The sequence below is a fragment of the Aythya fuligula genome, chromosome 1 (assembly GCF_009819795.1).
Source record: "Aythya fuligula isolate bAytFul2 chromosome 1, bAytFul2.pri, whole genome shotgun sequence".
NCBI lineage: Eukaryota > Metazoa > Chordata > Aves > Anseriformes > Anatidae > Aythya > Aythya fuligula.
The window spans coordinates 55,744,360-55,772,278 of NC_045559.1; the positions used below are offsets into that span (position 1 = coordinate 55,744,360).

Genomic DNA, 27,919 nt, shown 5'->3' on the forward strand with positions numbered 1-27,919 from the left:
TGGGCAGGCATCTTGATGTGTAGGAACCCTGGCAGTGGGGCTATCAGGTAGACAAGTGGAGTGGTCAGAAAGTAAACAACAGTCTAGGAAAGCTGCTTGGCTTCTATTACAAGACTGGTGAAATTGAAACACTCCGTATCCTAACAAAGATAAATTGACACATTATGATCATCCCCGAATCGTCCTCTATTCTACACAAATTAACCCCCAGAAGAAGCTGTTCCAGTGCAGGGGCTGTCTTACAGTCCTGGTCCGCTTGTGTGCAGAGTCACGCCCATATAGTCTTAGCTTTATATGACTACAATGCCAACATCTATATTTAAGACAACAATTGAGTAGAGACAATATGGAATAGGGAAACTGCAGTAATGCACAGTCTTCACCCAACTTAGAAGCCTAAGTGTGAGCACTTTTCCTTCTGTAAAGTAAGACCAGGGTGCTTAATTCAGGTGTATGTGGCTGCAATGCAGTCACCTAAAGTTGCATGAGGTGAACAGCACAGCTAACTCATGTACATTTAAATCAGTTAGGTGGGTAAACCCCTTTTGGTTCTGCACTGTATCTGACTTGGCTTCTTTCAGATGGTAGATGAGATGACATGGATGAAGAAGATATAAAAACCCTAGCAGGTGTAGGAAAAAGGTCTTGTGTAAGACCTGTAGGAGGTAAGACAGTGTGATTTCTGCTGAATAGTTGTGGCCTGGAGAAATGAAGCCCATGTAGGGCAGGGTTTTGCTCCTTTATTTTTTCACCCTGTAACAATCAGCTACTCACTAGTTTACGGTTCCCTCAAACAGTACGGGGATAACTGGTACAGGGACAGCTGGTACCAGCCAGACTACAAGAAAGCTATTGATTCACTGTGATCTGCTATGTAACTAACAATTAGTGGCTACGAGAAGGCTGAAGACCTGGCAGCTGCAGTCTGGCCAGAGGGATTTCTTAAATAAGCAACCTATACAGAGTCATTAACCTACCTGCACTCCCGTGTGCACAGGACAGCCTTCCCTGCAAGCCTTTGGGTCACGATTTGCTTTGAATTTGGACTTTGTCACAAATGGCCACCCTTGCAAGTGATATGTCTAGGAGGGAGACCGCATTTTAATGGCTTTGCTCAGTGTGCAATGTGTGCTTTCCCTGTCAGTGTGCAATGTGTACTCTGGCTGCAAGACAGAGGATGGTGCAGCCCTTTATGGAACGCTTTCCAATAGTGTTTCCTGTGAAAGCCAGTGGAGACCTCAGCAGAAGGAGGATTGGATCCTGAATAAGCAGAGGAAAACAGCCATATGTTGGAAGGAGATGAATATTATGTAAATAATAGGGCATACAGACATTTTGTAAGTGGGAAGGTCAACCTCATTATTGATCTACAATTAAGCCAAACCGTGGGGTCATGCCATCTTATTATATCTAGTAGATTAAACTCAGTTAGTCTGTCTCTTTTTTGTTATTGTTTCTGAAGTAGCTTTAGAGCTTTCTTAATTCGGGTCAAAAAATGAGAGGCTTCCTCATAAGCATTTTAATTAACCATCTGAAGAACTCTTTTGCCCCCGGAGACTCACAGTACCAAATCCAGAGCTTAGCACTTCTACCCCTCTCAGAGTGCCGTAAGTAAGCTCAAACTGTGTTTGCACCCCTTTATATATTCAACTCAAACACACAGCCAGCAAATCAAACCCACACCCTTCCCTCACCAAATCCTTGGAAAAAAACAGTATCTTAAAAATCTGATTTTTGACCTAAACATGTTCTTTTCCCCCCTCCCAGCATGACAACCAGCATGTCCAAGGAAAGAAACCAAAACATACAGAGGAAAACCATTTTGGATGAACCTATGCACTCATCATAGACATCTTCCCTGCTGCAAGGCATCGGTGCATTTGGGTCATCCTGTGTTATCAGGGCTGAGTAAAACCCCAGTCCTTTTTGCAGGACCACTCGGCTTGGTGCACTGTCCTCCCAGGGAGAAGCTCTTGGATGAGCAGTTTGGTTTCTACACAGCATGCTGCTCCTTAGGTCAACAGGAATCTCATTCCACGTCCACGGTGGCTCTCGCCCATGTTTAGTAGGCTGCAGCTTCTTGTGGTGGCACTCACGCAGCAAGCTGACCTCGTGCCACAGGCTATTCATCGTCCCAGCATGCTTGTTTGAGGAGAGCACCTGCCCCCTGCAAACAGTCATGGGTGATAAAGGCATGCACCCCAAGTCCCCTGCTCCTCCATATCCTCCTCTATGTGGAGCTGGCACAGATACTGCTCTGTTCCAACTTGTGGGGCAGAGGCGTGCTGTAGGTGCCATAGGGGGGGAGGACGTTGAAAAGTAAATACGGTTTTGGGAATGGCAGCATCTCCAGGTGGTGAGGGACGAAGGAGAGCATGCTGGGCAGCCAAGCAGATGTCAGTTGCCCTTGCAGTGGTGAGTAGTATCCCACAGCAGGGACAGTAGCAGCGAGCTTTCTCGGCATCAAGCTAGAAGCCTTTCAAGAACAAAAACAAAGTCTCAGGTAAATCAATACTGACTTTTACTTAGATACAATTTGCAATCAACCTTGGCTGTTTCCCTGGTGCTTAGTAATTAAGAAGAAAAGTTTAGAATAGACTCCCTAAAACCCAGTGATGTGCTGTCAGTCAGACAGCAAGGCAAAATATGCTTTGTTCTAGCTATGGAAGCACTCCTGTCAAGGAAACAGCCTGTGTGCCAGCCTAGATTAACTGCCCTGGGCTTAGCAAGGATATGGGGCAAGGGCAAAAAGCCCTGATGACTCTAAGTAGGCTGGACATTGTAAAAAGATCTTGACTGCCTAAAGAAATACATCTTTGTGGTTACAAATGTCATATTTCTTCCTGTTCAGGACGTTGCGGGTGGTTAAGATGTTTTGATACAAAACATGATTTACAAGCATATGATTTAGAAGTAAAATAGGGTAGAATCACCCTCATGGCATATATACAGGAATAATATTAGGAATAATACATATTTAGAAAAATAAATTTTATTTGACCATATTTGTTGGGATTTAACTTGATCATATCACCATTTTGTCCTTTCCAGCCCTCCCTCACTGGGATAATCCCATGTGAAGAGGTAACCTGGTGAAGGATAGCTTTCTCCCCCTCACTGGTTTTATACATGGCCTCCAATACTTACTGCGATATCTGCCTTGGGAGCAGGAATGAAATCAACTTCTGTCAAATGCTGAAGGCCACCAAAGTTGCCAAATTTTTCATGTTTCCTCCACTTGGCTCGCTGGTTCTGGAACCAGATCTAGATACAGGCAGAAATGAAAGGGCACAGAAATGAGCAGCAGATAAAGAAGGAACTGCTCACATTCAATTAATTTTCCTGCTCATTAAATGACCTCACCAAAACCAGAGGCTGAACCTAAAGGAAAACATGAGGTTTGACACAACACCTTTTGCATTTTGCATAACACATGGGATCTCTGCACAATCATAACAGCCACTTTTCTCTCACAGAATCACAGCTGTTATTGAGCATTTGGTTTTGTTTCACACAAAACTTTTTACAAAAATTATATATCACTTGATGTTGTAGCAGAGCCCTGTTTCTGTAGTAATGGACTAGGTCCATTCCCCTCTTTACGGAAAGACAGTAGGACAGTGTGCAGCAAGTCTTCCAGGGATCTCCTTGGAAAGTAAATCCTTTCATGGTCAAAGCTTCACAGCAGTCAAGAGATGTGGCGTTATGATTTCCTTAGGAGGTGCCACTTATTGCATGGCAGGACTTTGTCACCCTGCTCTCAAATGAATAGACCAGGAAAAGACTCGCATAGATGTTTGCTGGACTGCAGTAAACGTGTGTCACCCATGGAGCTATAGTAACAGGGTTCTTCTTGTATTTAGCTTGTAACATTCTGAAATTCATGTAAGGATCCTAAGCAAAAGACCCATGGGGATGCCAACTTCTGAGTCATTCAGCACTCTATGCTATCTGCCATCTCTTTTGCACTGGACAACTGACAACTAATTTTCTCAAGGGAGAGCTTCTTTCATCTTTCAGCTGGTTTGACTTGTCTGGCTTCTGGCTGAGGCATGCAAGTATTTACTGTGCAGCCACAGGACTACATCTTGTTGCATTGCTGTGAAAGTTGAATTCCCCTTCCATTGCAGACTAGCTGGCTTTGGAACTTGCTGTTTGAATGTAAACATTTCTTTCTTGGCAAGAGATTCAGATGAACACAAGGTGTTAGGGATCAAAACCATATGCTGCTCGTTGTAAATATACATGCATTTTAAATACAATAATGAACAGCTCAATTATTTCTGCATCTCTTGCCCAGCAAGTAACAGGAACGTCAGGAGACCTCTGCTATATTGCTGGTAGTTAGAAGTATCCGAGGTTACTGAAAGGACAGACCTTTTTTGCTGGGTTTGTGTGTGTTTGAGAACTGCTCAGTCTGTATGAGCTATAACATTCCCTTTCTACCAGGTAGTAGATATATAGTGAAACAAAACCATGAAATGGGTCCTCTTTATCATCGATTAAGTGATTGAAGGTAGAGGGGAGTGCCAAAGCCAAAAATTCAACCTTTTAAGTGCTTCTTCCAGAGTCTGCATGTAGGATAAAGTCTTCACTTCATAGATTTTTATTTTTTAATATAGGCATAGCTGTGTTCAGAGCCTAAACTGCCTTTTCTGCTCAGCTGGTTCTTCAGAAAACCTCCCTCCCCAGAATGATTTCTAAACGTGCACCCTGACTTCTCTTTACTTGGATTTAATCATATTCCTCCCTGCTCCATCCACCACAGATAGCAACCTACTAATATCATTTTTTTTTTTTCCTGCATGTTAGTAACCTTCAATTTTCTAGTGTTCCTGAGCTGTGGCACTGAGACAAAGAACAACATTCCCATGGGTGCTCATGAAAGTCACAATGGTGCTAAAGCCAGGGTCAACTGCTTCCTTAATCTTGCCTGAGATTTCACAAAAGACTCATTTGCCCATCACAGCAGTAGCATTAGCCAGCAGCAGAATGAGGGAGAGGGAGTGTTCTCAGCAAGTTGTATGGAGAAACAGGGGCTATAACAGCACAGAGGGAGGGTGGTGCTCCCCATGTTCTAGGAATGGCTTCTGTCTGTTGCTCTGTGATTGTCCCTGTGTTGGAGACACATGACCAATGACCTAGGGCACGCTAAAGAACAAGCCTTTTCCTTATTTACCAGTCCTTTATCTTCTCACTATTTCATAACTGTATCATTAAAGATTTTACTGATTATGCAGTTCACATTGACCTCTGTGTCAGTAAATGGTTCCTATGAGAGGCCACCTTTGATATGTCCTCATTTGCAATTGAACACCTGCTGCACATCTTGCTTCTTGTGTACTAGAACATGACATCTTGATCTGCTCTACGTTCTTAATCCAAGAAGAGTGTAAGACCAAGGCAAGGTCCTTACAGTGACACCCCATCAGTGTTATTACCTCTATCAGCCAAAAATAAAATTTATCAAAAAAAAAAAAGATGAATTTGACAACATCTTCTTTTCCATAAGCCAGTTTTGATCAGAATTAAATATATTACTGTTCCTTTAATTCTTCATGAGTAGGGACTCATATAAGCTTTATCATCATTTTGCCGAAATCAGTGTTTGGCTCACAGGTCAGTCATTATGTGGTTGTTCTCTTTACCCTTCTGAATATCAACACAACATTAGCTTTCTTCCAGATCCTTAGAACTTCCACTGTGCTACAGGACTGATTGAATATCAAAACTGATGATCCAAAGTGTGTCTCAAACAGCTTTTTAAGAACTACTAGAAGCAAGTCACTGAGATTCTGGATTTAAAAACGTCAGTCTGTAGCTGCTATTCAACATTGTCCTGATAGAAAGTGTCTCATCACCATCATGTGATACTGCCACCTTACCTGACATATTTCCAAGGACAGAGCAGAAATTATGACTGAGCATCTCTGCCATTTCTGCACTCTCCTTGACTGTCCCACTATTTCTGTAGAATAACAGATCAATAAAATTTTTCACTTTTTTTCTTCTTAATGTACTTTTATCGAGTTTCTGATGATCCTTTGTTTATCTGACCACATATTTGGCCTGTATACTTTAGCTTCGCTTATTCCTTCTTTTTATAACTTTCTGTTTCTAATGTTTACTCATGCAGCATTCTTCATTTTGTGTTGGATGTACGCATGCACACATGCAAGGAGTAATTCCATCTGTCCAATTAAATTGTCTTGTAGGAAACATAGCTTTATTTCTGAATTGGGGAACACGAGCTTTTCACACAGTTGTGAAATGTCTCACATATTTTCCCCAATAGATGCTCACTTTTTCTTTTCTTGTTGTTAAATTCTCTCTCTGAGGTTATTTGACTTATAGCTGATTTTGGTTCTATGGTTCTCTGATTTCAAAAATACCTAAGTTACTGTTAATTTTTAGTTCTGTGACCAGTTTCCCTTTGTCAGCCAACACAGAGGCAAATGCAGAACCTCTGTGTCAAGTGTAACAGTCTGGATAGGGAATTTGCCATCTGAAATTCAGACACGATGGGTTTTTTCTTCCTTGCATATCTCAGGTTGATGTTTCCCATGGTAATTCCATTTCTTTCCCTTTTTCCATTTTTTTTTTTTTTTTTCCCTACAGATTATAAATTATTTTTTAAACAGAAGATAGTCCTGTTATTTCATGCGGTTTGGTGTTCTGTCTGACTAGTAGCCCAGCTTGCACTCCATACTATTGGAAATGCAATACGGGTGCACTGATATTGCTAATGGTCACATTACAGTTATGCTGCTCCAATTCTCCCTGTCACCTAACTATGAAGCAATATCACCACAGTTAGTCAATAGTCCCAGGCATGTCATAGTCAATAAACTGATCAGTGTTGAACTTTGTTAGAGTGGGCCATGTACATGGAAGTACACTGACAACTCTGGCATTATGGCAAGTACAGGAACTGTACAAATCATCACAGCAGTGTCTGATAAACAACACCAAATTCCAATACACAGTTGTATGTGTATTTCAGTGTAGCAGTTTTCATTTGTATTGAACACATAGGGTCAATTTTGAGCTCTGTTAGTAAGGCTACATTATAGCTGGGGGAAACAGGATTAGTTTCCATGCACTGAAATTACAGCCAGGGCATTTATAGTCCGTAATACCAAATTACAGGACAGTAACAAAACATTTTCATTTGGACAGTTATTCTAACTTTTTTTGTGAACTTGTAGAAGAGAGATGTGGGTGAGAGTTTGCACTGAATTACAATGTCCTATAAAAGGTTGATAGATGATTAATAAATATTTTCATAAATGGCCATTCTGTTGCTAGAGAGTCCAACAGGTTGCTTATAACCATCTGCAACTCCTATTTGCTGTACATTTAAGATGCTTAGAGAACCTGTTAACCCTTTGATTAATCCCATTTGTTTAATCCCATTTGTTTAATCCCAGTTGGGTGACAAATACTTTTTGCACCTAGTTGTAAAAGGAGAATAATGATATTGGCCTCCTCTGTAAGGTAATGAAGAGATCACATATTTCATTAGCATTGTCATTCATGGATAAACTATTATGAACATATCCTGAATACGGAATTGGTGCAATGAGTTTAGCCTTTTGGAGGCAGAACATACCTGAACTCTGGCTTCTGGGAGGTTAATCTTTGCTGCCAGTTGATTGCGAATATGGATATCCGGGTAGTGAGTTACCTGGAAAATCTTCTCCAGTTCCTGGAGCTGTTCAGCTGTGAATGTTGTCCGGATTCTCCGTTTCCCTTTCCTCTCAACTGTGCAAACAAAGAAAGGTGCACTGAATTTCATAGCAAATGGGCACAGGACCACAAGGAAATTCAGAGATCCAGCAATTTCTGCAAATTTCTATGCAGCTGGGATGGCATCTCCAATTCCTTCTAGAGATGTACTTACAAAAGGTGTACTTACAATAGGTGACTGTCTCTTGACCCAACAGTGAATGTGGACTTTAGCATTGAAGTAGAGAGTCAACAGTGTCTATTTGCAATGCTAATTCCACTGATTCATTACATACGAGCAACTACAGAAACCTATGTATTTTAATCACAAAACATTATGTATTTTAGCCACACTAACCCTGCAATGGTTTTGTCATCAATGTCCGTTAACGTTGGATGAAACTTTGACCTTTGTTGCTCATCTGTCACATGCACACAACATCTGCTGCTCATTTATAATCCATTATTAACTATTTGTGAACAAACCCTTAATGTAAAGGCAATGAATGACTGGATACTTTGTTTGTCTTGGTGCCGTTCTCATGAGTGTAACAAATCACATTTTTCTTCAGCTTATAAATTTTCCATGCCTATCTTTTCCTGCCATACTGGTTTTTCTAAGCTTTCCCCAGGCCTCTGCGGTATAACACGTTCTGAAGAGTGGTTTGAATATCCACAGTCATCTGCAGCCATTTATTAAATAAATTGAAATTCTGTATTTTCCTTAGACTTAACATGAACTTTTCCACAGTCAGGAGTCTGTGAATCTTGTTAAGCAGTGGAGGAATAACGAGTAAAGGGCAGTAACTTTTGTCCATAGACAAACTGCGTCAGGTCTGGCTTCTTCAACTTAGAGCAAGCTCCTGTTGGTGTAAACTCAGTTCTTTAGCAGATTTGTGTTTCTTGCAAAGCTGCTTGGGTTTACTACAAAGCCTGCGGCCCTATTCATTGTTCCTTGTGCTCTCTTGCTCTGTTTGCATTAACTTGTTCATTCTTGCCTTAAAAGTTGAATTTGAGTATTTTGGATAGGTACTGACTCTATGAGATTGAGCTGAGTGATTACAGTGGCTTTTAGATCACTGTTAGCTTCAAGCTGAAAGCACTGCTGGACCTCTGAGAGTGAACCACCTTACAAATCAACAAACCCAATTTCTCCTCACCCCAGGGCAGCAGTAACTACTGTCCCATGTCAGCTTGTCACCAGACATCTCCAGCTATTTCTTGCCCAATAACATTCTTTGACAACACTGCACCTATTCCACCCTGCTGCCTCACCCAAGCCAGTTGCTCCACCCCTACATTATACCCAACCTGATCTTGAATGTTGGAGTGATTCATGGATGGAGAACAAGAGAATTAGAAGAGTCATCTTCAAAAGACGTACACAAATACAGATAAGATGAGAAGTTACAAATATAAGTGTATTTGCTTGGTCTGATTTTGATCTTACCTCTATATTTAATTCCTCTGGAATTGATTTTGATGAATTTACTCCTCCCAGATGCCAGTAAGATCAAAGAGTACCCAAAGTGGGTGAACATTGTGAAAAGAAGTAAACCACCCCAGACTAACTGATCTCCACTCTCTTTCTATACTATTCCTTTAACAGTGTTTAGAGATAGTCAGCAGCTTCACTGCCATGTAACAATTGCACTAAAAATACTACCTTATGAAGAAAAGTCACAATATTCTCCAGACTACATTGTTATGGTGTGGGGAATCTCTAAACACATTTGTGCTTAAGGACTATAAGGCCTTAAAATACACAGGACCTTTGGTGGTGTGAATTCCTGAGAGGACTCTGTGACTGTTCTACTCCTTCAACTGCTGCAGTGTGACCACACAGACTTTTCCAACAGAACCTACACTGATTTGAAAATGCCCTCCTACACTAAGGTATTTTATTCAGATAATGCACTATGTACGCCACTTGGTGTAAATTAGAATAAGGTCTGGGTTGATCTGAAATGATGCTGAAGGGTTGGTGTCTTGCAGAGTGGAGGAGAAGGGAGTGGCAGAAATAAACTGTAAGGCAACTGATCTGCAAAACATGGATTTTAGCCACATCCCAAGGCTGGAAGCCTCTCTGATGCACAAACGGAAAATCTTCCAGATGACATTGGATGAACAGCACAAAATGTTATGCCCCAAGATACATTTTTGTTTGTTTGTTTGTTTTTCTACTGAGCTTGTAAAATTACAGCCTTATAGGAGCATAAAAATCCAAATCTCTCCTGACGTATTTGGCACTGACACCATGTTGCTGAAGAAAATGAACTTTTTGAATAATTGCTTTTGGTCTTCCATGGTCTGATGACAGCTACAATGCATACCACGTAAATAGATGCATACAGTTCCTAATGGGAACAGTTACCCAGAGATGATTAGCTTAATCCCTCAAAGGGACTTTACACCTTTTCCACCTGTAGTATTAGCATAAACTATTCCTTGTTGGGGCTAAAGCAGTGAAAAAGCTAACTAAGCACCTTAACTGGTATAAATTAGGCTCTGCCCCAACCAGAAAATGACATCTTTCATTCTGTAATGGAAACTTCATTTTGACCCTGGTGACACAGAAAATAAGGAATAAAAAATTCTGTTCATTGATTTGGTAGGAAGATGTCTAGTAGACAATATATGGGAACCAGTAAGTTAATATATTCTGTTGTGAATATTTTCTCTTTTTTAAACACTTCAGCTACTTTGAAAAGGAGACCAGCCATGCAAGAGTAACTGAGAAGCGTCATTTATCATAAACACTGTCAATACTCTCATATCTCAGGAACAACCTAATAAAGCTGATGTCCAACAGAGTTAAATCCATATCATTAGACTTTTCACTGGCTTATCAAAGTACTACTCATTAGACTGCAGCCCTGGCTTCAGCCCCAAGGGAAAAATGTCATTTAAATTGAATCTTGCTGACACCACTGGGGCAAAGATTTGAAATGAGAAATATTTTTGTGCATATATACTGGAGATAGCAATGGGCACCCTCTCCTTGAAGCTCTGATTACAAAGTTACATCAACTCAAACCTTCACAAAATATGTCTATAAGAAAAGGGGCATTTATTGCTGTATGGATTAAAAAGGGAAATATGGACCATCATTACTAAGAATATGAATCCCAAGGCACTATGTCCCCTGTGGATATGATAGCGCTAACGTAGTTCAGAGTGTCTCTTGTCTGGAAGATTTTTACCTCACACCTCTCTGTGGGGGTTGGCCTCCATATCCTCCTGGGAGATATTTTAGACAGGTAAGATTGAGTACCAAGGTGATATTTTGTCAAGTACATCATGTCCTGTCATACAGTAATGAATATCTCTGCTATATTTGTATCATTACAACATATGGTATTTATATTTCTCTCACAGGGCAATTCATAGCATATCCAGACAAGTGAATTCTGCCCTGACCTTGCTCATGGTCTCAGAAATTGGAGGCGTCCTGTGATGTCCCACATATCTTACTGAACACTGAGCTGAGCTCCTGCCTCTTGACAGAGTGGGAGACCGTTCCCCAAAGCTGGAAGAAGCTGCACTCTACCCCCAACATTAACAGAGTGGAGGAAGTAATCTAATCTCAACTGTCACCACCCCCTTGTTCTTCTGGTCCCAACTGTATATAAACACCTGGGATGCTTGCAGGGTTCATATCCTGTGAGATTTTGCATATCAAGGCAGTCTATGTAACTTCTAGCAACCAGAAATCCTTCAGGAGAAAGAGAGCAGACCACACTACCTCCCAGAAGATTTCTGAAGAAGCAAAAAAAGGTTCATGTATTTTTTAACGTTTTATATTAGTGAACTGAAATATAATTTCACAACTATGCAAAGAAAGAAAATGTCTACATTTCAAAATCTAAGATGTCACATCAGATGAAAAAAAAAAGAGTATTTTTTAGTATTCCATCAGAATACAGCAAATAATGATTTGGTCCGGTATAAACCCTTCTGTCTCATGCATTGACCAGACTCTCTAGAATTAAGATGAGTGAAGTGGACTGTGATAGGAATGAAATGAATGCCAAAGGCCATCTGGGTCAGAACCCATCACAGTGGGTACCAAACAAACAGTAATCAGTATTTTTTGCCTGTAAATACAGAACATGACAACCATCATCTGTATAATATGGAATAAAACCTAAAGGCAAGACTTTTTAGTGCCCAAATCAGAGAATACTACCTGAGCTAAAAAGGAATGGTTTATATTATCAGACTATACTAGCTACAGGACTTCTCCATAGAAAGCAGATTCATACAAACTATAGACAGACATGATGATGTAAATATTTATACTTGGCTACCAGCTTAAGAATTTCTGGATGCTGGAAGGACACTTGGTGCAGAGTTTGTTGAAATAATCAGCCTACATTGACTCAAGAAATCATCTCTAACAATGTAATACTATCTCTACAGAGGTGAGGTATAGGACAAACTCAGTAGTAAAGATCATGAGTCTAGAAGGATCCAGAAAGACTACCATACAAAGAATATATGAGAATGAGAAGACAAAGTCTATGCACAGCTGCTGTAAGTGTGAGAAGAAACTTTGTGCAGATGGGACATCTTATGGCACCTGAAAGACTGACCCATTGCTTTTTTGAAATGTACAGTATTAAAAATTATGCTATAGATGGGATTGGGAATAGATCTGCCAGATCATCTGATCCACCCAAAGGTGTCCAGGACTGGACAACACAGTTTAAGAGAAAATAGGCTCATGAGTTTCTGGTGTCTCCTTTCAGCATCTTTTGTATGAAAATGACCCATATAGCTTGGTGACAGGCAAAAGAAACTTGCTGTCAGTGTGTTCTTACATCTTCCACGTTTTTCCTTCTTGAAAGGGCATGGTGAGCTGTTTTGTAGATAAGACTGTTATGTAAGGGAAGAATCTACACAGCACTCAGAAGTGCCACTTCTACTGAAACCAGATCTTTCAAAGTTGGAACTCATCAGATTAAACAAAATAAAATAACATGAGGTCAGGTACAGGGCCAGTAGAGACTGAAGGACAGGCTTTGATTTCAACTGGAAATGAAATTAAATTGCTAACAAAATCGACTCCTGTGACCTAATCAAGGCTTTTGCCAGTAGGAAATCTAGAAGAGTGCATTTTTTCTATAAGTAATCAGTCATTCTATTTTTGTTTCAAAAAAGAAAAAAAAAAAATCCAACCCACAAAACACTATGAAAAATAGAAAGAATCTGGGACTGTATGTTAACATTTTGCCTTGCAAGATGAAACTTTCTCTGACTGTAGCTTTGATACTTTCCTTTGCCTTGGGACCTTAGCTTAGAGATCCCATAGCAAACAACAGCATTCAGAATTACAGTCTAATAAAGAATGTGGGTGGAAGATATAAGACTAGAAAGTGTTGGAAGTGTAACATTGGCTTTACAAACGTGGCTGTAGAGTCTCTGGGGAAATAAGACTGTCTGAGTTTCTTGAGCTATTTTCTATGTAAAAGCTGGGGATATTCAAGTGTGCTTTTATGCTCTGTGAAAGTCATTTGCAGGTTAGCTGACTGCTGAAACCAAGCTGGAAAACGCCAGGCAGCTAGATATGTCAGCATTTGCAGATTCCTAGAGATACAGCTGTCTATACATTGCCTTATTGTTGACATTGGAAGGGCTAGATTCTTCACACTGATAAAGCAGTATAACTTCTTTAAATTCAGAAACAGGCACATTTGTCCTTTGCAGATCTGGCTTTGTTACTAGGTCAGACCTAGAGCAAGTTGAAACATTTGAACTTTGTTGAAATACTGATTATTCTTAAAGGTGTGCAGTTAAGGGATGAGAACAATGAGTACAAATTACAGCAAATAAAATTCTGATTAGATAATAGGAAAAAAATATTTTCACCATGAAGGTAGTTTGATACTGGAACACAGTCCTGGAGAGATTGAGAAGTCTCCAGCCTTGGAGATATTCAGAACTTGACAGGACAAAGCCTATGCAACCTGATCTAAGGTGATCCTGTTTAGAGTTGGGGTTGGACAAGCTGGTCTCTAGAGGTTCCACCCAATATACTGTATTATGTGATCTCTGATCTCCAAATATCAAATATCCATGTGGACCAAAGTGTAGCAATGCTGCCGCCCCCTCTCCCCCTTTAAAAAAAGGAGGCAATTTAAAGCTTTAATACTACTCATAGCTTACCGAGTCTGATCTCTTGTTTATACCATGTTAGCTAAGCTTATTTTCACCACCTACCATAACAGAGCTGCAAGATATTAAAGGTACAAGCAAATCAATACTGAAGACTAGTACTTGTACCTGAGTTTGCTGAGTAAAAGCTGTGTATCTGCAGCAACACTACGCTTTGGCAAATTCATTCTGGGCTGTAGCAGGCAAATAGCCTACACCTCGGGCTGCTGTGCCTCAGCTGCCCTGTGTGTCTGAACCAGCTAAATATATGCTACTTTGTGAAGATCTCTGCAACGCTGCAATTGAACCTCTGATTTGCACTTGGTCCTGTCTTAGCAGGCCAAGACAATATTAAGCCTACTCAGTCTCACTACAAGGGGCATATACTGGAGGGATAAGGAACTAAAACCCCAAGAGAAGGGCTGGAAGTCAGTGCTGACACATCTCTGCTTTGAAGTACATAATCTAGATAGGTAAAACTTGTGGGATCAGTTTATCTTTCTGCAATCCTCTTTGTCATTTCTGGACAGACACCCTCTCACAGTATCTGATGGCCAGATCCAAAGATTTTTTACTTGTTTGACAAGAAGAGAGAAAGCACTTACATAAGCAAGCAGTGGCTTTAGCTTCATATGCTCAAAAATATATTTTTTTCTGTGTAACAAAGATGACTGTGCCATTTGTTTCTCAGAGAGAAACTCAGGAGCCTTGACAATGATCCTCATTATATCTGGCTGGGTTGTGTTTTTTTCCTTTTAGCCTTTTTAAAGAAGTAACTCTCTCCTTTTTGATTCAACCAATTATAGATATTTGAGTCTCCCAGCTGGTTTCTTCCAGTGACTTTTCTGAGCATTGTTCTTCTCTGGTGACATTCTGCTTATGATGGTCAAGCCCATAGCAAAAAACAATTGCAACTCTATAAAAGAGCTATTACAGCATGCTGATGGCATCAGGACAAAATGTGCTTGTCTGTGTACAGAGATGTGCCTGTGGCAGTCCCTCTCCTAGTTAAAGAGGTGGCTCATGGCTTTTAAAAGAGCTTGTGCTGCATTATTTACGTGGGAGTATGGCAGCATGGCTAATCTTTATTAAAATATTTTTTTTTCAGCCACTTTCAAGAGGGTCTGGCATAGCCAGTGAGACTGATCTGAATTGTACATGTACAATGTGTTCTGCATAGGGCCTCCTGCTAGTGAAATGTAGCATTTAGCATCCAGCTGCTGGCCACTGAGGCATAGCAGAAGTCAAGGTAGAGCAGCAGGACTCAAACTGTTAAAGGCTCAACTTCTCCTCAGTCCGCAACTCTTTGATGAAGAGCTGTGTTCACCCTGGCGCAGAGTACAGTGCCTAATCACCTGATAGCAAGGCTGAAACGCAGAGAGGTGCAGACTTAGGCAGTGTGGGTTAGAATGCTAAAAATGCTAGGCCAGAAACCTGTTTAAGCAAGCTGTACAGTGGTGGCTGTGGGAATTTCTTGTTTTTCAGAGGAGCTGGTAGGGAGCAGATGGCACACGTGAAACAGTTCACACGGGCAGTTTGTTAGAGGATGGTGCTCACCATCAGCCTGAGTCCCCAGTGAATATAACCCTTCTCAATCACCAGCAAAGAGGCGATGGTGTTTACAAATGATGCTGCCCTGTTGTGCATAAGTCTGGCACAGACAGTGGTCTGTGAAAACTCTGGAGGGAGCACACAGACCATGGTTTGAGGGACCCCAACTGACAGGGGTGTGTGGTATTTTCCACCACCTGGTATCAGTTCTGTTCCCAGGCTAAACGACCTCCATGTTCACGAACTCCTTCAGGTCAAAGTGAATTTGGGATAGGTATATATGTGCGTTTCCCCACTCACCTACATCTCAGCTTTAAAACATACTTTCTGAGATTGCTCTGCCATTGCCAAAATTCACATTAAAGATGCTCACAATCAGTGAACAATGAGAAAGCAGTGACCTGACTAATCCAATAATGGTTGTCACTGTGAAATACAGGTTCCCCATTGCTCTCCCCACACTCTCTGGTCAATCACCTTTGTCAGAAAGCTGAGCTTATTACAGGTTGCACAGACAGCCTTTTTTTTTTTTTTTTTTTCCATTTCCCTGCTTTATTCCAGCTCTTTGTGATTACTTGTACCTACAAACCTCTAGACATGAATCAGGCATGCTTGTTTACATCCCAGCCTCAGAGTCTGCTCTCCCTCCGATAAAATATAATTCCATCATTATTTTAGTACATAATCTCTGATGTTTCTAATTTCAGCATAAAGCATTTATTAATACAGTAAGTAAAAGTCTTGCCATCAATTTTAATGAACAGTAATTAAAAGCACTGAATCCTGGAGATGTAATGAAAAGTTCTCAGACAATTCCAGAGAAGTCAATAAGTACTTGTAAGACCTTTGAAGTAAACTTATCAAGATGTGCCATCAACTTTACAAGTGGTCTCATTACATAGATTTGACTAGCAGGAACAAATTAACCTCTGGCTCCTGTGTAATATACCCTTTGGGTCTAAAATTCCTTGGAAGGAATGAGCTGTTGGAGAAAAGCATTGCATGCTAACACTTGCTTTAACCAAACAAACAAACAACCAAACCAAACCAAACCAAACCAAAACCAAAACAAATAAACAAAAAAGCACAAATAGAATTTATGATAGTCCTCAACTGCCAACCTTTTCTTGCTTCAGCGCTTACTTGTATCAGTCAGACAACTGTGTGAACGTAGTCTGAAGGCAAGAGTAAAAAATTCAGGGTTAATGCCTTTCATTTAATATCCAGGGTGTGATTAAAAACAGTCAGTCTTAAAAGAGGGAGAAAAACAAAGAACTAGCCTTCAACAATGCTTCAGGTAAACCCACCAAATCAAGGTCAATGGTTCGCTGCATTTCTCAGTGTGTATAGGAATACTGTACTTCAGAGACACAGGACTGCAGGGACTATTCACACTAACAAACAGAAGACTGGTAAGACAGCCGATGGCAGCAGAATTTTGTATATAGGCATTTATTCCCTCCCCCCCCCATTTTTCCTTTTCATTTAGAATTGCTTCCTTTTGTTGTTCAGGACAATGGGATGCTTTTGCCCTTTTTCTCAGTCCCATTGGTGTATTCTGGGCAGCCGATATTTATCTGGAATTGTGATTATACAGTGCTTCATTGTCTCTTGGGTGCTTTATAAATGCATTAAATAAGCATATTGGGGAAAAGACTGTTCTGCAAGTGATAAACCATGCCATTTCACAGGGGTACATGGATTTGACCATATCATCCGCAAATGAACAGAACAAATGAATTTATGGCTTCAGAGAAAACATAATCACTAAGCTAAAGATGCCTGCAACTGGCATCAATGCAGAAGAGACATGACTTATACTGGAAGTTCTCCAGGACTGGGCTCATCTCCATATTTTCCATTGTCTTTATGATAATTGACAACAGAATTTGTCAATATGCTTTGGGATCAAAGATATTATCATAATAATAAAACTATAAGAGTGGTAAAAAGACCCCAGTCAGCAACGAGCAGAGGATTTCTGCTATAGAAATATGTGAGTGACGTTGACTCACTATGGCACACTCCTCTACAGTGAATAATGAAGATATGAGCTGCAGGAAATAGCATTGTGCAGTTGTTCCCAGGCCCTGAAAGCCCCAGTTCCCAGTGAGATTAGGAGCAAGCCCCTTTTGTGGAAGCCTGATCTACCTTGTACTTGAATTATTGCCCAGAGAAGAAGTCCCAGAAGACTGGGCATCTGACAGTATATTAAGCTGATGATGTTATCTGGTTTCACCAATGTACTGACTGCTCCCTGGCTGGACCAATGAAATAATTGCATTGCTGGGCACACTCATCCAATGCCTTTGGAAGTAAAAGGTTAGGGCAGACACAGACAGAGATATGTATACAGTCAGACCCAGCACATGTAAAATAATTGCCCATGACTATATGAACTAGGATCCTGGACTTGGCAGTCTCCAGCAGGAGCTGCAACAGGTCTGGCCAGCATGGGACATGTCCTTCTCTCAGGCTTTGGTGATCGGCCATGGTGAACTGGTTAAGCCTCAAGGGTTTCACACAGAGCAGAGAGAAGGAACTAAAAGGAAAGTGGGGGCTCAGTATTTAACTCAGGCATTTGCTGAGATGCTGACTGATGGCCACAGTTTGCCCTGTTTGTGCTTGAGTTTTGAAGACAGTGGCAGTGGTGGTGGTTACACATAGCAAAATGGCACTGATCAGTCATTTCATAGAGAGCTGCCCGAAGCAGAATCAGTAACCACAGCTTCAAAGCAAGGCTTCTCTCAGTCTGATCTCCTTCTGAATTGGGTTTACCAGTGCTGCTTCTGAGAGCAAGGCTTTCCAGAAAAGTTCTGCTGAGCTTCTCACACGGCAAGTCATGGGTGAAAACATTCACATGCAGAGTGAAGGCTTCCAAATTCAAATGGGAGTTTAGCACCACAAGCATATCTCTAGCATATGAGGGTTTTTCTCTTTTTTATTTTTGCTTACAATGCAGCCTCTAAGTTCAAAGTGCAAGAGGCATTGCTTCCTGTAAGTAGGTTGTGATAAGGGCATAAATCTATTTAGTTTAAATGACCCTGTGTTTCTAAACCACTTAGTTGCAGAAGCCATCTTGTGGGAAAAACAAGTTTTTAGGAACACTGCAATGTTTCCATTGCAGGCTTGCCTGGAAGTATGCACCAAATCCACGCTCACGGTTCACAGTTGGGGTTCTCTTGCTATCTTGAACCTCTTGCCCATGAAGGGCATATTGTCATGACCTCCTCCTCATGTTTCACCTCCTATCCAAAAAGCACCAAACACCAGCTTTCCTCCTTCCAAAGTGATATTATTTCTTCTTGTTTTCTTCACTTGATTTCTTTTGCTCCCTGATAACTGTACACGTGTATGCTTACCCAGAGCCTAGTGCCCTCTGTCACAAATTGTGTACATGCTTTATCTAGATAGAAGGGTGAGGGACTGATGTCTTCCATGTCAGAATTTTCTCTCACTGCTGAGGCTGGTGCTGTTCCCCTGGGCACTTGTAGGCATACTCAGTGTGAGCACAAGGGAGACCTTGAGGACACCTTTGTGGTATATGCTGTGGGTGTTTGGCACCACCAAGATACTTTCTTAGAGGACAAGTAACTATCCCATAGCTACTGTGCCAAAAGTATGCCTGAGGCACAGAGTTGCTAGGCATGGTAAGAGAAGTTCATTTGCTATTAGCTCAAGCTGTAAAGATTATAGACTGCTGCAGGGGATGGTGTCATCCCGCCTCTCCTGGAGGCACTGCTGCTGACCATATCTGCAAAAGGTGACTCCAGCCTCAGCCAGAGGCAGGAGAAAAGGAGCCACCTGCTCTTCTCCTCTAACACGAAGTGGAGGACCGCGGCTGGAGCTTATGATGCTGCAAAGTATTTTAAACCCAGGGCTTCAGCTCTCTGCTAAGAATGACACAGTGTGTGCACAGAATTTGAAACATCATTGTTTGTGCACTGTGGGGAAAATGCCAATCCAGTGTTTTCAGATCCTCCCTCTCCTTCAGCCAGTTTCTATCAAAGGCTCAGCAACTGTGGGAACCAGGAGCCTAGAAAACGGCAGATCATTAAACCTCTGCTTGGTTTCAAAACCCCACTGCCTCCAGAGAACAGAGGGATTTTGTTTAAAATGCCTTTAAAATACAAGTTGTCATTGAAAGGGCCTGTTCAGCTCAGCTCAGTTTTATGCAGGTAATTACGTGCTTTCCCCCTGTTTTGCTGATGAGGCTGGTACCAACCACTGCGCCGGTCATTGAAGCTAAGTGCTGAGTCAGGACACCTGCCTTCCCCCTCTGTCACCCTGGGAAAGTGGCCTCCCCACGTCTGGGAACTCCCTACCTCATGAAATGCACTTCTTGTTAACACTGTCAGGCAGTTCTGTGTGGCAGAGACATGCTGCCCTGGCTCTACCTTGAGGATGCAACACATGATTTTGCCCTGCTGCCATCAGCTTCCTGCAGCTTACAGGCCAGAAGTAGGCTAAAATATCTGGTTGTCTTACGATGCTTCTCTCTGCATCAAGACAGGCTTTGTCTTGTGGAGGAGGAGGTGACAGCAGCTTGTCACAAGACTCATGTATACCAAAGCAGCAGCTGCAGGAGCAAGGCTTTTCTTTCAGATGTATTTCACAAAGAGACGTGTTTCCTCTGCCAACTTGCAGAGTATGGGCTGAGGAAGATGTGTGGATGTCAGTGAAGTCACATGTATTTGCAGTCACACAGACCCACAAGGAGCCTTCCGCGGTCTTCAATGAAATTGCACTGTGCTATTTTTTCCTTTTTTTTTTTTTTTTTTTCTTCTTTTCCCTTTTCATAAAGGAGTGAATCATAACAAACCATGCAGCAAAGATCTTACTACTGCTACCAAGCACCTGCTTTCTGAAGTGTAGTATTGCTGTCCATATTAACCTCTCCAGAAACTCAAAGAACTTAAAGCGGCACTTGTCACATCCTACATGCCAGAGCTATTGCATATCAACAGTTTGCCTGTGTGCATGGTGATGACCTCTTCACCACCCGTGCCGTGGGTCCAAGGTGTATACAGCATGTTAAGCTGATGTGGCATGTTCAGCAGCCTTGCTCCTCACGTTGTGCAATGCCCATTTCCTGCTAGCTCCGTAGATTGCCACCCAAAGAAGGACGGCAATAAACACCCAAATTAGTCCCTGTCATTAAAACTGGTAGGATTTACAAGCCTGAGCTTAGCTCAGAGGGTGGGTCTCCATGGTTTCAATGACGAGACTGAAGAATCATCCCCCTGACTCAAGCAAGAGCTTAACAAGAAATACTTGTGATGTCTGCTGTTACGTATTGCCACGTAGTGCCATGTAAGATACCAGCTGTAGTTTGGGGCATTCTGGGAGAAAGTCTGAATCTAGAGGTGCTCACCATGAAGCGGATGGTCCACTGGGAAATCACATAGCTGATCTTCCTCTTCATCGTGTTTTCTTTTGCCTTCCAGGTGTTCACGGCCTGTTTCCTCACCCAAGAGGGAAGCTGGGCTGTCAGTAAGTCTCCTGCAGTGGGCTCCCTGCATTTTCTTTGCTCTGGTCATGGGTGTAGTACACATGGCAGGGAGAAGCATTTTATCTGAAGGTAAGTCATTCTCCAATTGACCCCTGCTGACGGAATCTGTGAAGGACACAGCACAAGAAAGCTGTGGTAAAGCTACTGTTATTAGGTGCACTTTCCAGTATGTGTGAAAAGAACAGAAACATGAGTGTGGTCTAGATAGTTTACCATTCTAACCTGATCATAGTTAAAATGGCCTTTATCTTTCTGTGTTGTGCATCATTGCCAGGATGACCCCTATGTTGCAGGGGCATGATCCTAGTAAGCTTGCCCCCCAAAATCTAAACTTCTCTCTGCTTCGTTCCACCTTATAACTTTGGATGATACTTGTGGGAAATTTTCAGAATGGGAGTGTAGAAGTAAGCAGATATAACCAAGAAACAAGAGAATTGGGTCTGTGCTGCTTTAATGAGCAAACCTAGAATTTGCTCTAGTTTTTCTCCTTGGATTTCTTTGCTTGGAAAGGTAGAGTAAGAGGCAACACATAAGCAAAATAGACTTTCACCATAGATAGCACTAGAGTGAAGCTAATGTTACAGCACGGATTTGTCTGTTATTTACACCAAAGAACATTAAACTATTAATGGACTTCGCTCCTGAGCAGTCACCCACATCTAGGCTCTGGGGTTTGCAGCACCTAGGGCTATTCCCCTCTCCTCTCTCTCCTCTCATATCCAGATAACAGCTGTGACACTCAACAGATTGTACTGGTATAAACTCCATTTTTAATACCTATTTTACTTCTGGTGCAGGATATAGCATTGGCAAAGTGTCTAACTTTTTAGAGAAATTTTATTTTCTGAACAAATAATAAGTTCTATTTCTAGCCAGCCTTGGAGCAGTGATAATTATAACATCTGGAGAAAAAGTGCCCAATTCTGCCCTCAGTAAAAGCCCACACAATAGGATTTGTACAGAGGGATTACACTGACATGAAGAAAATACAGTTACAAGAGCTCTGGAAATCAGCCAAAAGTTCATGTCAATGAGGAATGATTATTTAAATGTTATCTTTTCAATTTATCACAAATCTTTTGGGAAACTTCTAAATACAACTGCCTGCATCCAGCCGTGCTAACTTTAAGAACATGGTATGATTTCCACCTCTGTGTTTGAAGCATATTGTGCAAAATAGAACTCATTTAATTTGATTAGGATCAATTCATTTTGAGTTTTCTGGTAAGAAAACATGTAGGGTTTCAAACAACATTCATGGGATAAAGAAGAGGGCAGACCTGGAACCGGCCCCTAACTTGGACATGGAGTTAAATGATTTGCTCAAGAACTTGAAGGATGTCAATGTTAGTGTGGGTTCTTAGCCCGGGATTTCTATCTCAATCTCCCATCCTTAAATTAAGGACTAGCTGTACTCCCTTTCTAGATGGGATGCTGTGAAGATGAATATGGACAGAAATAACAGCGATTATATCCTGCAGTAATGAAGACAAGGGTACCTGAGCAAGGTGTTTTTAGGGGCAATCACTAAACCTTCTTCAGAATGACATTGGCATTTTCTAAGTTATAGATTTTTTTTTCATGTCTTCATCCTTCATATACAACTTTTTTTATACAAGTGCTTCCCCGAGATACTTGCATACCCCAGTGATGAGCACAATTTACTTATGGACATGGATAACATTATTACAGGCTGAAGAAAAGAAAACAAGGAGGGAATCCACTGTCCCATGGGAATCCAATGGAAATTTGTCATAGATGGATGGGAGAATACCAATGTCTGCATGAACTGGTAGAAAAGAGTGGGAGAGTGTGTTGTTTGAGATCAAGGAAGCAAATTATAGTGATATAAACCTTATGGAGAAGCTGAAGTGGCAGCTATCTAGGCTAGCTAGCATTTTTCATTGCACATTCATATGGCTCCAGCAGAGACCTCTGAAAAATATTTATTAATTGGCATGGGGTAAGATTGCCCCCAGGGAATGCGGTTTTCTTCATTCCTGTTTGTTGTGGGGATGGTGATGACATTTCAGCCTGGCTCAACATGAGATATTTGTTACCGTGCATACTGTTACTATGCACAGAAATTACTTTGACTTGTGGCCCAAAATGGTCTTTTTATTTTGACTTTCAGCTGTATAGGAAAGGATGGAAAATGTCAGGGAAGATTGCAAGATTTCTTTTTGGAAACAGGAAGTTATTTCAGATGCTCTAAGCTCCATTTAAGCCTCTTTGTGTAGTCACTGGAGAGAGACAGACCTGTTGCAGACCTCAAGCATATGATTTTAGGGCCTTACTAAGGCTCTGAGCAAGGAAGAGTCTGTCACTGAGACGTGCAAGCAGCTTTTTATTGCACTGTTTTTCTCTTGCTCGTACACTTCTATTTATTTATTTATTTATTTATCTATTTATTTAATTTTTTTTTCTTCGGTGGTCTGTTTTTCCTTGTTATGTGGGGTGAATTGTTGATATTAGCCAGGTGGTACCTATTCAGTTATATTCCTTCATTTGTTTTCTCTTTTGCAACAAATGGGGGTGGAGTGTTGCTACCAGTGAAGTAAACAATTACCATATTGACACTTGTGTGTGAAGCCACAGTTAAATTCAGACTAATTTGCATATCCTTAACACAACAGGGCATAATGCAGACGTAATAACATAATTACTGTATCTGTTACTGCTTTTACTATTAATTTCCCAGGTGTAACATCCTCATCCCAAGCTCTCTTTGCCTTGACAAAGGGCTTCCTGTTGGTGGAACCTCACTAACAGAAACTGGGGGAGTAATGAACAATTATTTCAGCTGTATTTTCAAGCACATTGAAATCAGGTTCCAAGGGATTTTAGAGAAAGGACCAATTCACTTAACAGATGAGTGACTCGTTTAATGTACTGGCCCTTTTTCTAAAATAGGCTGCAAGTCTTCTCTGTTTAAAGTGAAGGTGTTGGCACCAAGAAGGAGACCAGCACTTGTTGGGCATGCTTATTTGTGTTCCTTTCAAAGGCCACAGTTATTCTTTCTAGGCATTGTGACAAAAATAAGAGGGGAGAAACATAGGCTGAATACTAAAATGTCTTTTTCCATGTTCTTTTTTTAACTTGGTAGGAGTGTCACAAAAATTCAAAACTTTCAGTAGACTTCAGATCAACAGCTGCTGTTCCAGGTCATTTTGTAAGTTGTTTTTGTATAGTAAACTTACAAATGCCTAATATTACAACTGGGTTTGTAGGAAGACTACAATCTTTATTCCAAACCCCTTTGGAGACACCCTTACAAAAACCTTAGGAATCAGGTACAGAGACCTTATATGTGATTGACTCCTATTCCATCTTTCTATGAGTGGCTAACACTTGTACATCACATTCTTTTTTGTCAAAGAATTGCATAATAATTTAGGTTGGAAGCAATTTATGAAGGTTATCTGACCTAGTGCCCTTGGGTTGCCTTGGAAAAAGACTCCAGGGTAAGCTCTATGTCCTCGTTTCTGACATTCTGAATCTCCTGGTTCCACCCATCTTAACACTTAGTGGCTACATTTAGACTTAAGGACAAGTGTGATCTTGGTCCCTAGGCTGCCTAGATCAGCAGACCATCTGGATAATCGTTTCTGGTCTAGGTATCTACTTCATGGAGCCACTGATATGTGTATGGCTCAGTTCTTGCTTTTGTGGATCATAGCATGGCTCAGATACATAACATATAGGAGGTGGAAAATGTTCTTAAAATCTGTAGTAAGATATGACTTGGCCCTGACCCTCAGTACTTCCTTCTTTGCTGCTGCTGAGCTGTTCTGGGAAAGCAGCTGGATTTGTATCCCATCCTGGAATTTCCAAAAAGTTCCCTTGCTCATTTCTGTGCCCTGACCTTGGCCAGAACTGAGTCAAATTAGATATAGCTCACTATTTACACAATTTGTTTAATGTCAGTGTTATATGGCATAAAGTTGAATGACTTTGATGAAATACAGCAATTATCCCAAGATGTACTGCATAGGGTATTGCAGTTTTGAAATAAACCTTATCTGCAAAAACTGGCAATTCTGATGGGAAAGTAAAGAGTAATTAGCTTGGGTAAATCTATGGAGCTAGTCAGAAACCAACAGTAAAAAAGCTTCATTTTCTTTCTTTCTTTTTTTTTTTAAAAAAAAAAAATATTTATTTTAAATTATTGATCAATTTCAAAAGCAATATGAAACAACATTTTGAAATATCTCTACAGCTTTCCTATGTCTTCTCAGTTCTACTGACAAGTGAATCTCCATGCGTATATGCTATTTTCATTAGTTAACATTTCACATTGCCTTAAGTAAATTACTCCAGACTTGCTTCCTAGCAGGGGAGAGAAGGGTCACTATTCTCTTGTTACAGCTACTATATCTCTCTGGCTGGATGATGAAGTGAAGTTAAAGAGAAAGCCTAGTTGTTCTGCTTGCATTGCTTTCAAGGTGGAAAACTGACTGCATTCTCAGGTGGAGCAGTTTGTGGTGAGACTGCCTTGGCAGTACAGCAATGCAGTCCCAGGAACTCACCATGTCCTGCATATGGTTTTGTCAGACCTTGTGTTTCGAGTGGCATGTTTAGCTGACATGCACATTGAAACAGAGCTGGCTATCTTCAACATACTGATCATGAAACAGAATTATAATAAAAAAAACCCTGTCTCTACTGTGATTTTCCATTCCCAGAGAAGAGTCTCATGTTGTTAATATACATTTCTGTGGTCCATGCTATGAAGAACACTGACTCTGTTTTCCATGGTGTTACATGTCTCACTTTGGATCCAGTGGCACGAAGTGATGGCCATGGGCCCTGTGGAAAGGACTTTCAGTTCACTAAATCTCACTCGCACAGAGCACATGCCACCATTTCCCCCCACTAGGCAACCTGGCACCTGGGCTCCATCAGCATGAGATCCATTATGCTCGCACCAGCATCAGCTATATCCCTGTCCACTCCTACAAATTACTATGTTCTATGTTTCAGGAATGTATTTAAAACATAGCCTGGATCTGATGCTGTTAAGGTCTGATCTGCACTGGCAGATTTAGCAGACATTTAGGGGCTGCACCCCTCCAGCAGTACTAGTCATGAAACAGCTAAACAACAACACTAACTGTGGTTTTCAGCAAACTTGTCTGTCTTTGAACTCATCCCTTCTTTGAGCTGATGACCTTGAGAGGTCCCATTCAACCTGAACTATTCTGTGGTTCTGAGAAAATACAGTAGAACTCTATCCCTTTCCCTCATGTGCAGGTTTCTGTGGAAAGCTGCAGGTACTATTTCAAAGTTAGCTATTATATTCAGCCCCAGTGGCTGGGGCTCCCAGGCTGTGAGATGTGTTGTGGGTTTGCTCTGCCCCATGGTCAGGAAACAACTGCTGTACAGAGTGAGGTCACCCTGTGTTCTGGGGGAACAAGAAAGTGCAAATCCTGTGCAAAGGATGATTGAAGAAGCAGTAGTGGGACTGACCTCTAGACCAACTACTGTAACCAACCAAGAGTTCATTTTTTTTGTAGTTTCCTTTCTTATTTAGGTCTTCTTTGCTTTCCAGTCTAGATCAGGATCCTGTTTGGAGCTGAAACAATGCAAATAAGCAGTGGCTACTTGAAACATCAGGTCTTTAGAAAAATACTCCGTCCCTTACTACTGGTTCATCCAGTTTTTGGGGGAATGGAGTGATGACCCATGAGGGATCTCTATGTATTGCAAAGTATAGCAATAAGCTTTGTCTAGTGAGTGAAAGTCTTCTGTCAAAGCTCCTGGTCATTTTTCAGTAATTGAATGTATCTGGTTATATAAAACATCTCTGTTTCATGGAAGATGTAAATTAAAAAAGAAAAATAAATACTAAATCCAGAATATGTTTGTTGTTGATCTTTGTTAAGGAAAAAAAATAGTTTCAGAAGGGGTAAAAGTTCAATTACGGCTGAAGTAACTAAACTGAGGAAGCTGAAGTCAAAAAGGTTAATGCACTGGTTGGTTTGCTATAGTCAAAATTATGTTAGCTCTCTACAAGTTGGCTTTATTTAGTACATGAAAGAACCTAGCTTCCCTGATGATAAGCAGAAATGATTAAACACAGATGCTTTCTCATGTCTTGTTCCAGTGATTGAGTTCTAAAACTTCGCAGCTACAGACTCTTACAGACCATTTCTCTTGCTTGAGGATGAGTGGTCAGATTTATCAGAAAATGATACTTATTTGGCTGTAATTCCAGAACACAAGGCAGTTTCACCTGGTATAAACGAAACTCCAACAACTTCATTAAGCTGCAGCAGTTTTAGGTCAGCTTCCTGTGTTTGAATGCCCATCTTTCCTTGTGACAGGTGATTCTTTTTTTTTTTTTTTTTTTTTTTTTTTTTTCCGCCTATTTTTTTTTCTCTTTTAATAACAGAACCGTTACTTTTTAATGGGAAATATAAAGGATATTGTATTTGTTTACAATAAGAACTCACTGTTACTGAAGAGAGCTACCTGCAATGACTACTGAGGTTGCATACGCATCTCTCCAATAACACCAGGACTTCATATTGTACAAAATCCTACCAAAGGCTGGCAGCAGAACACAATCTACCATGAGGCTAAAAGGAAATTAATTTTAAAAGATTATTTCTGAGTATATAATGAATAATTTGTGCTTGACTACAGAAATCCAAAATTCCTGAAAAATTTAAGAATAAAAATTCTACCTTATCAAAATTTAGCTGTAGAGTTTTAAAAAGAGAGAAAAAAAAAAAAAAGAAGAAAAAAAGAAAAAATGAAAAGAAAATAAAAGAATGTTTTTCATTATGTGATGTACTTACCAAAGGCAAGTGGTGATCCTGCTTTTAGGGCTAAAGAAGTCTCAGCATAGTTAATTCTGTTCCTGATTTCACTGCTTGGGGTGGTGCTGGCAGAAGGTTTCTTTAAGATCTCCTCAATGGAAAATGACAGGCTGGGCTTCCCCTGGCTGATGCATTCACGGGGGTCCAT

The 27,919-nt window shown here is 40.9% G+C and overlaps 1 protein-coding gene across 1 annotated transcript; it reads right to left on the reverse strand.

Moving 5' to 3' along the window:
• Positions 1–2,230: 2,230 nt before the first annotated feature.
• Positions 2,231–27,919, reverse strand: ISX (intestine specific homeobox). Its single transcript, XM_032208228.1, has 5 exons — positions 27,751–27,919; positions 20,810–21,052; positions 7,613–7,764; positions 3,148–3,264; positions 2,231–2,476 (listed from the first exon to the last, which is right to left on the reverse strand). The coding sequence occupies exons 1-5, from the start codon at positions 27,917–27,919 to the stop codon at positions 2,231–2,233; spliced, it is 927 nt and encodes a 308-aa protein (XP_032064119.1).

Bases quoted from the DNA above. Each gene is read 5' to 3' on its own strand.
- ISX (XM_032208228.1), bottom strand. From the start codon at position 27,919: ATGGACCCCCGTGAATGCATCAGCCAGGGGAAGCCCAGCCTGTCATTT. The intron at 21,053-27,750 runs GTAAGTACATCA...TGTCCTTCACAG, and splicing joins AGGATCACCACTTGCCTTTG to ATTCCGTCAGCAGGGGTCAA. The intron at 2,477-3,147 runs GTAAGTATTGGA...TGTTCTTGAAAG, and splicing joins CTCCCAAGGCAGATATCGCA to GCTTCTAGCTTGATGCCGAG.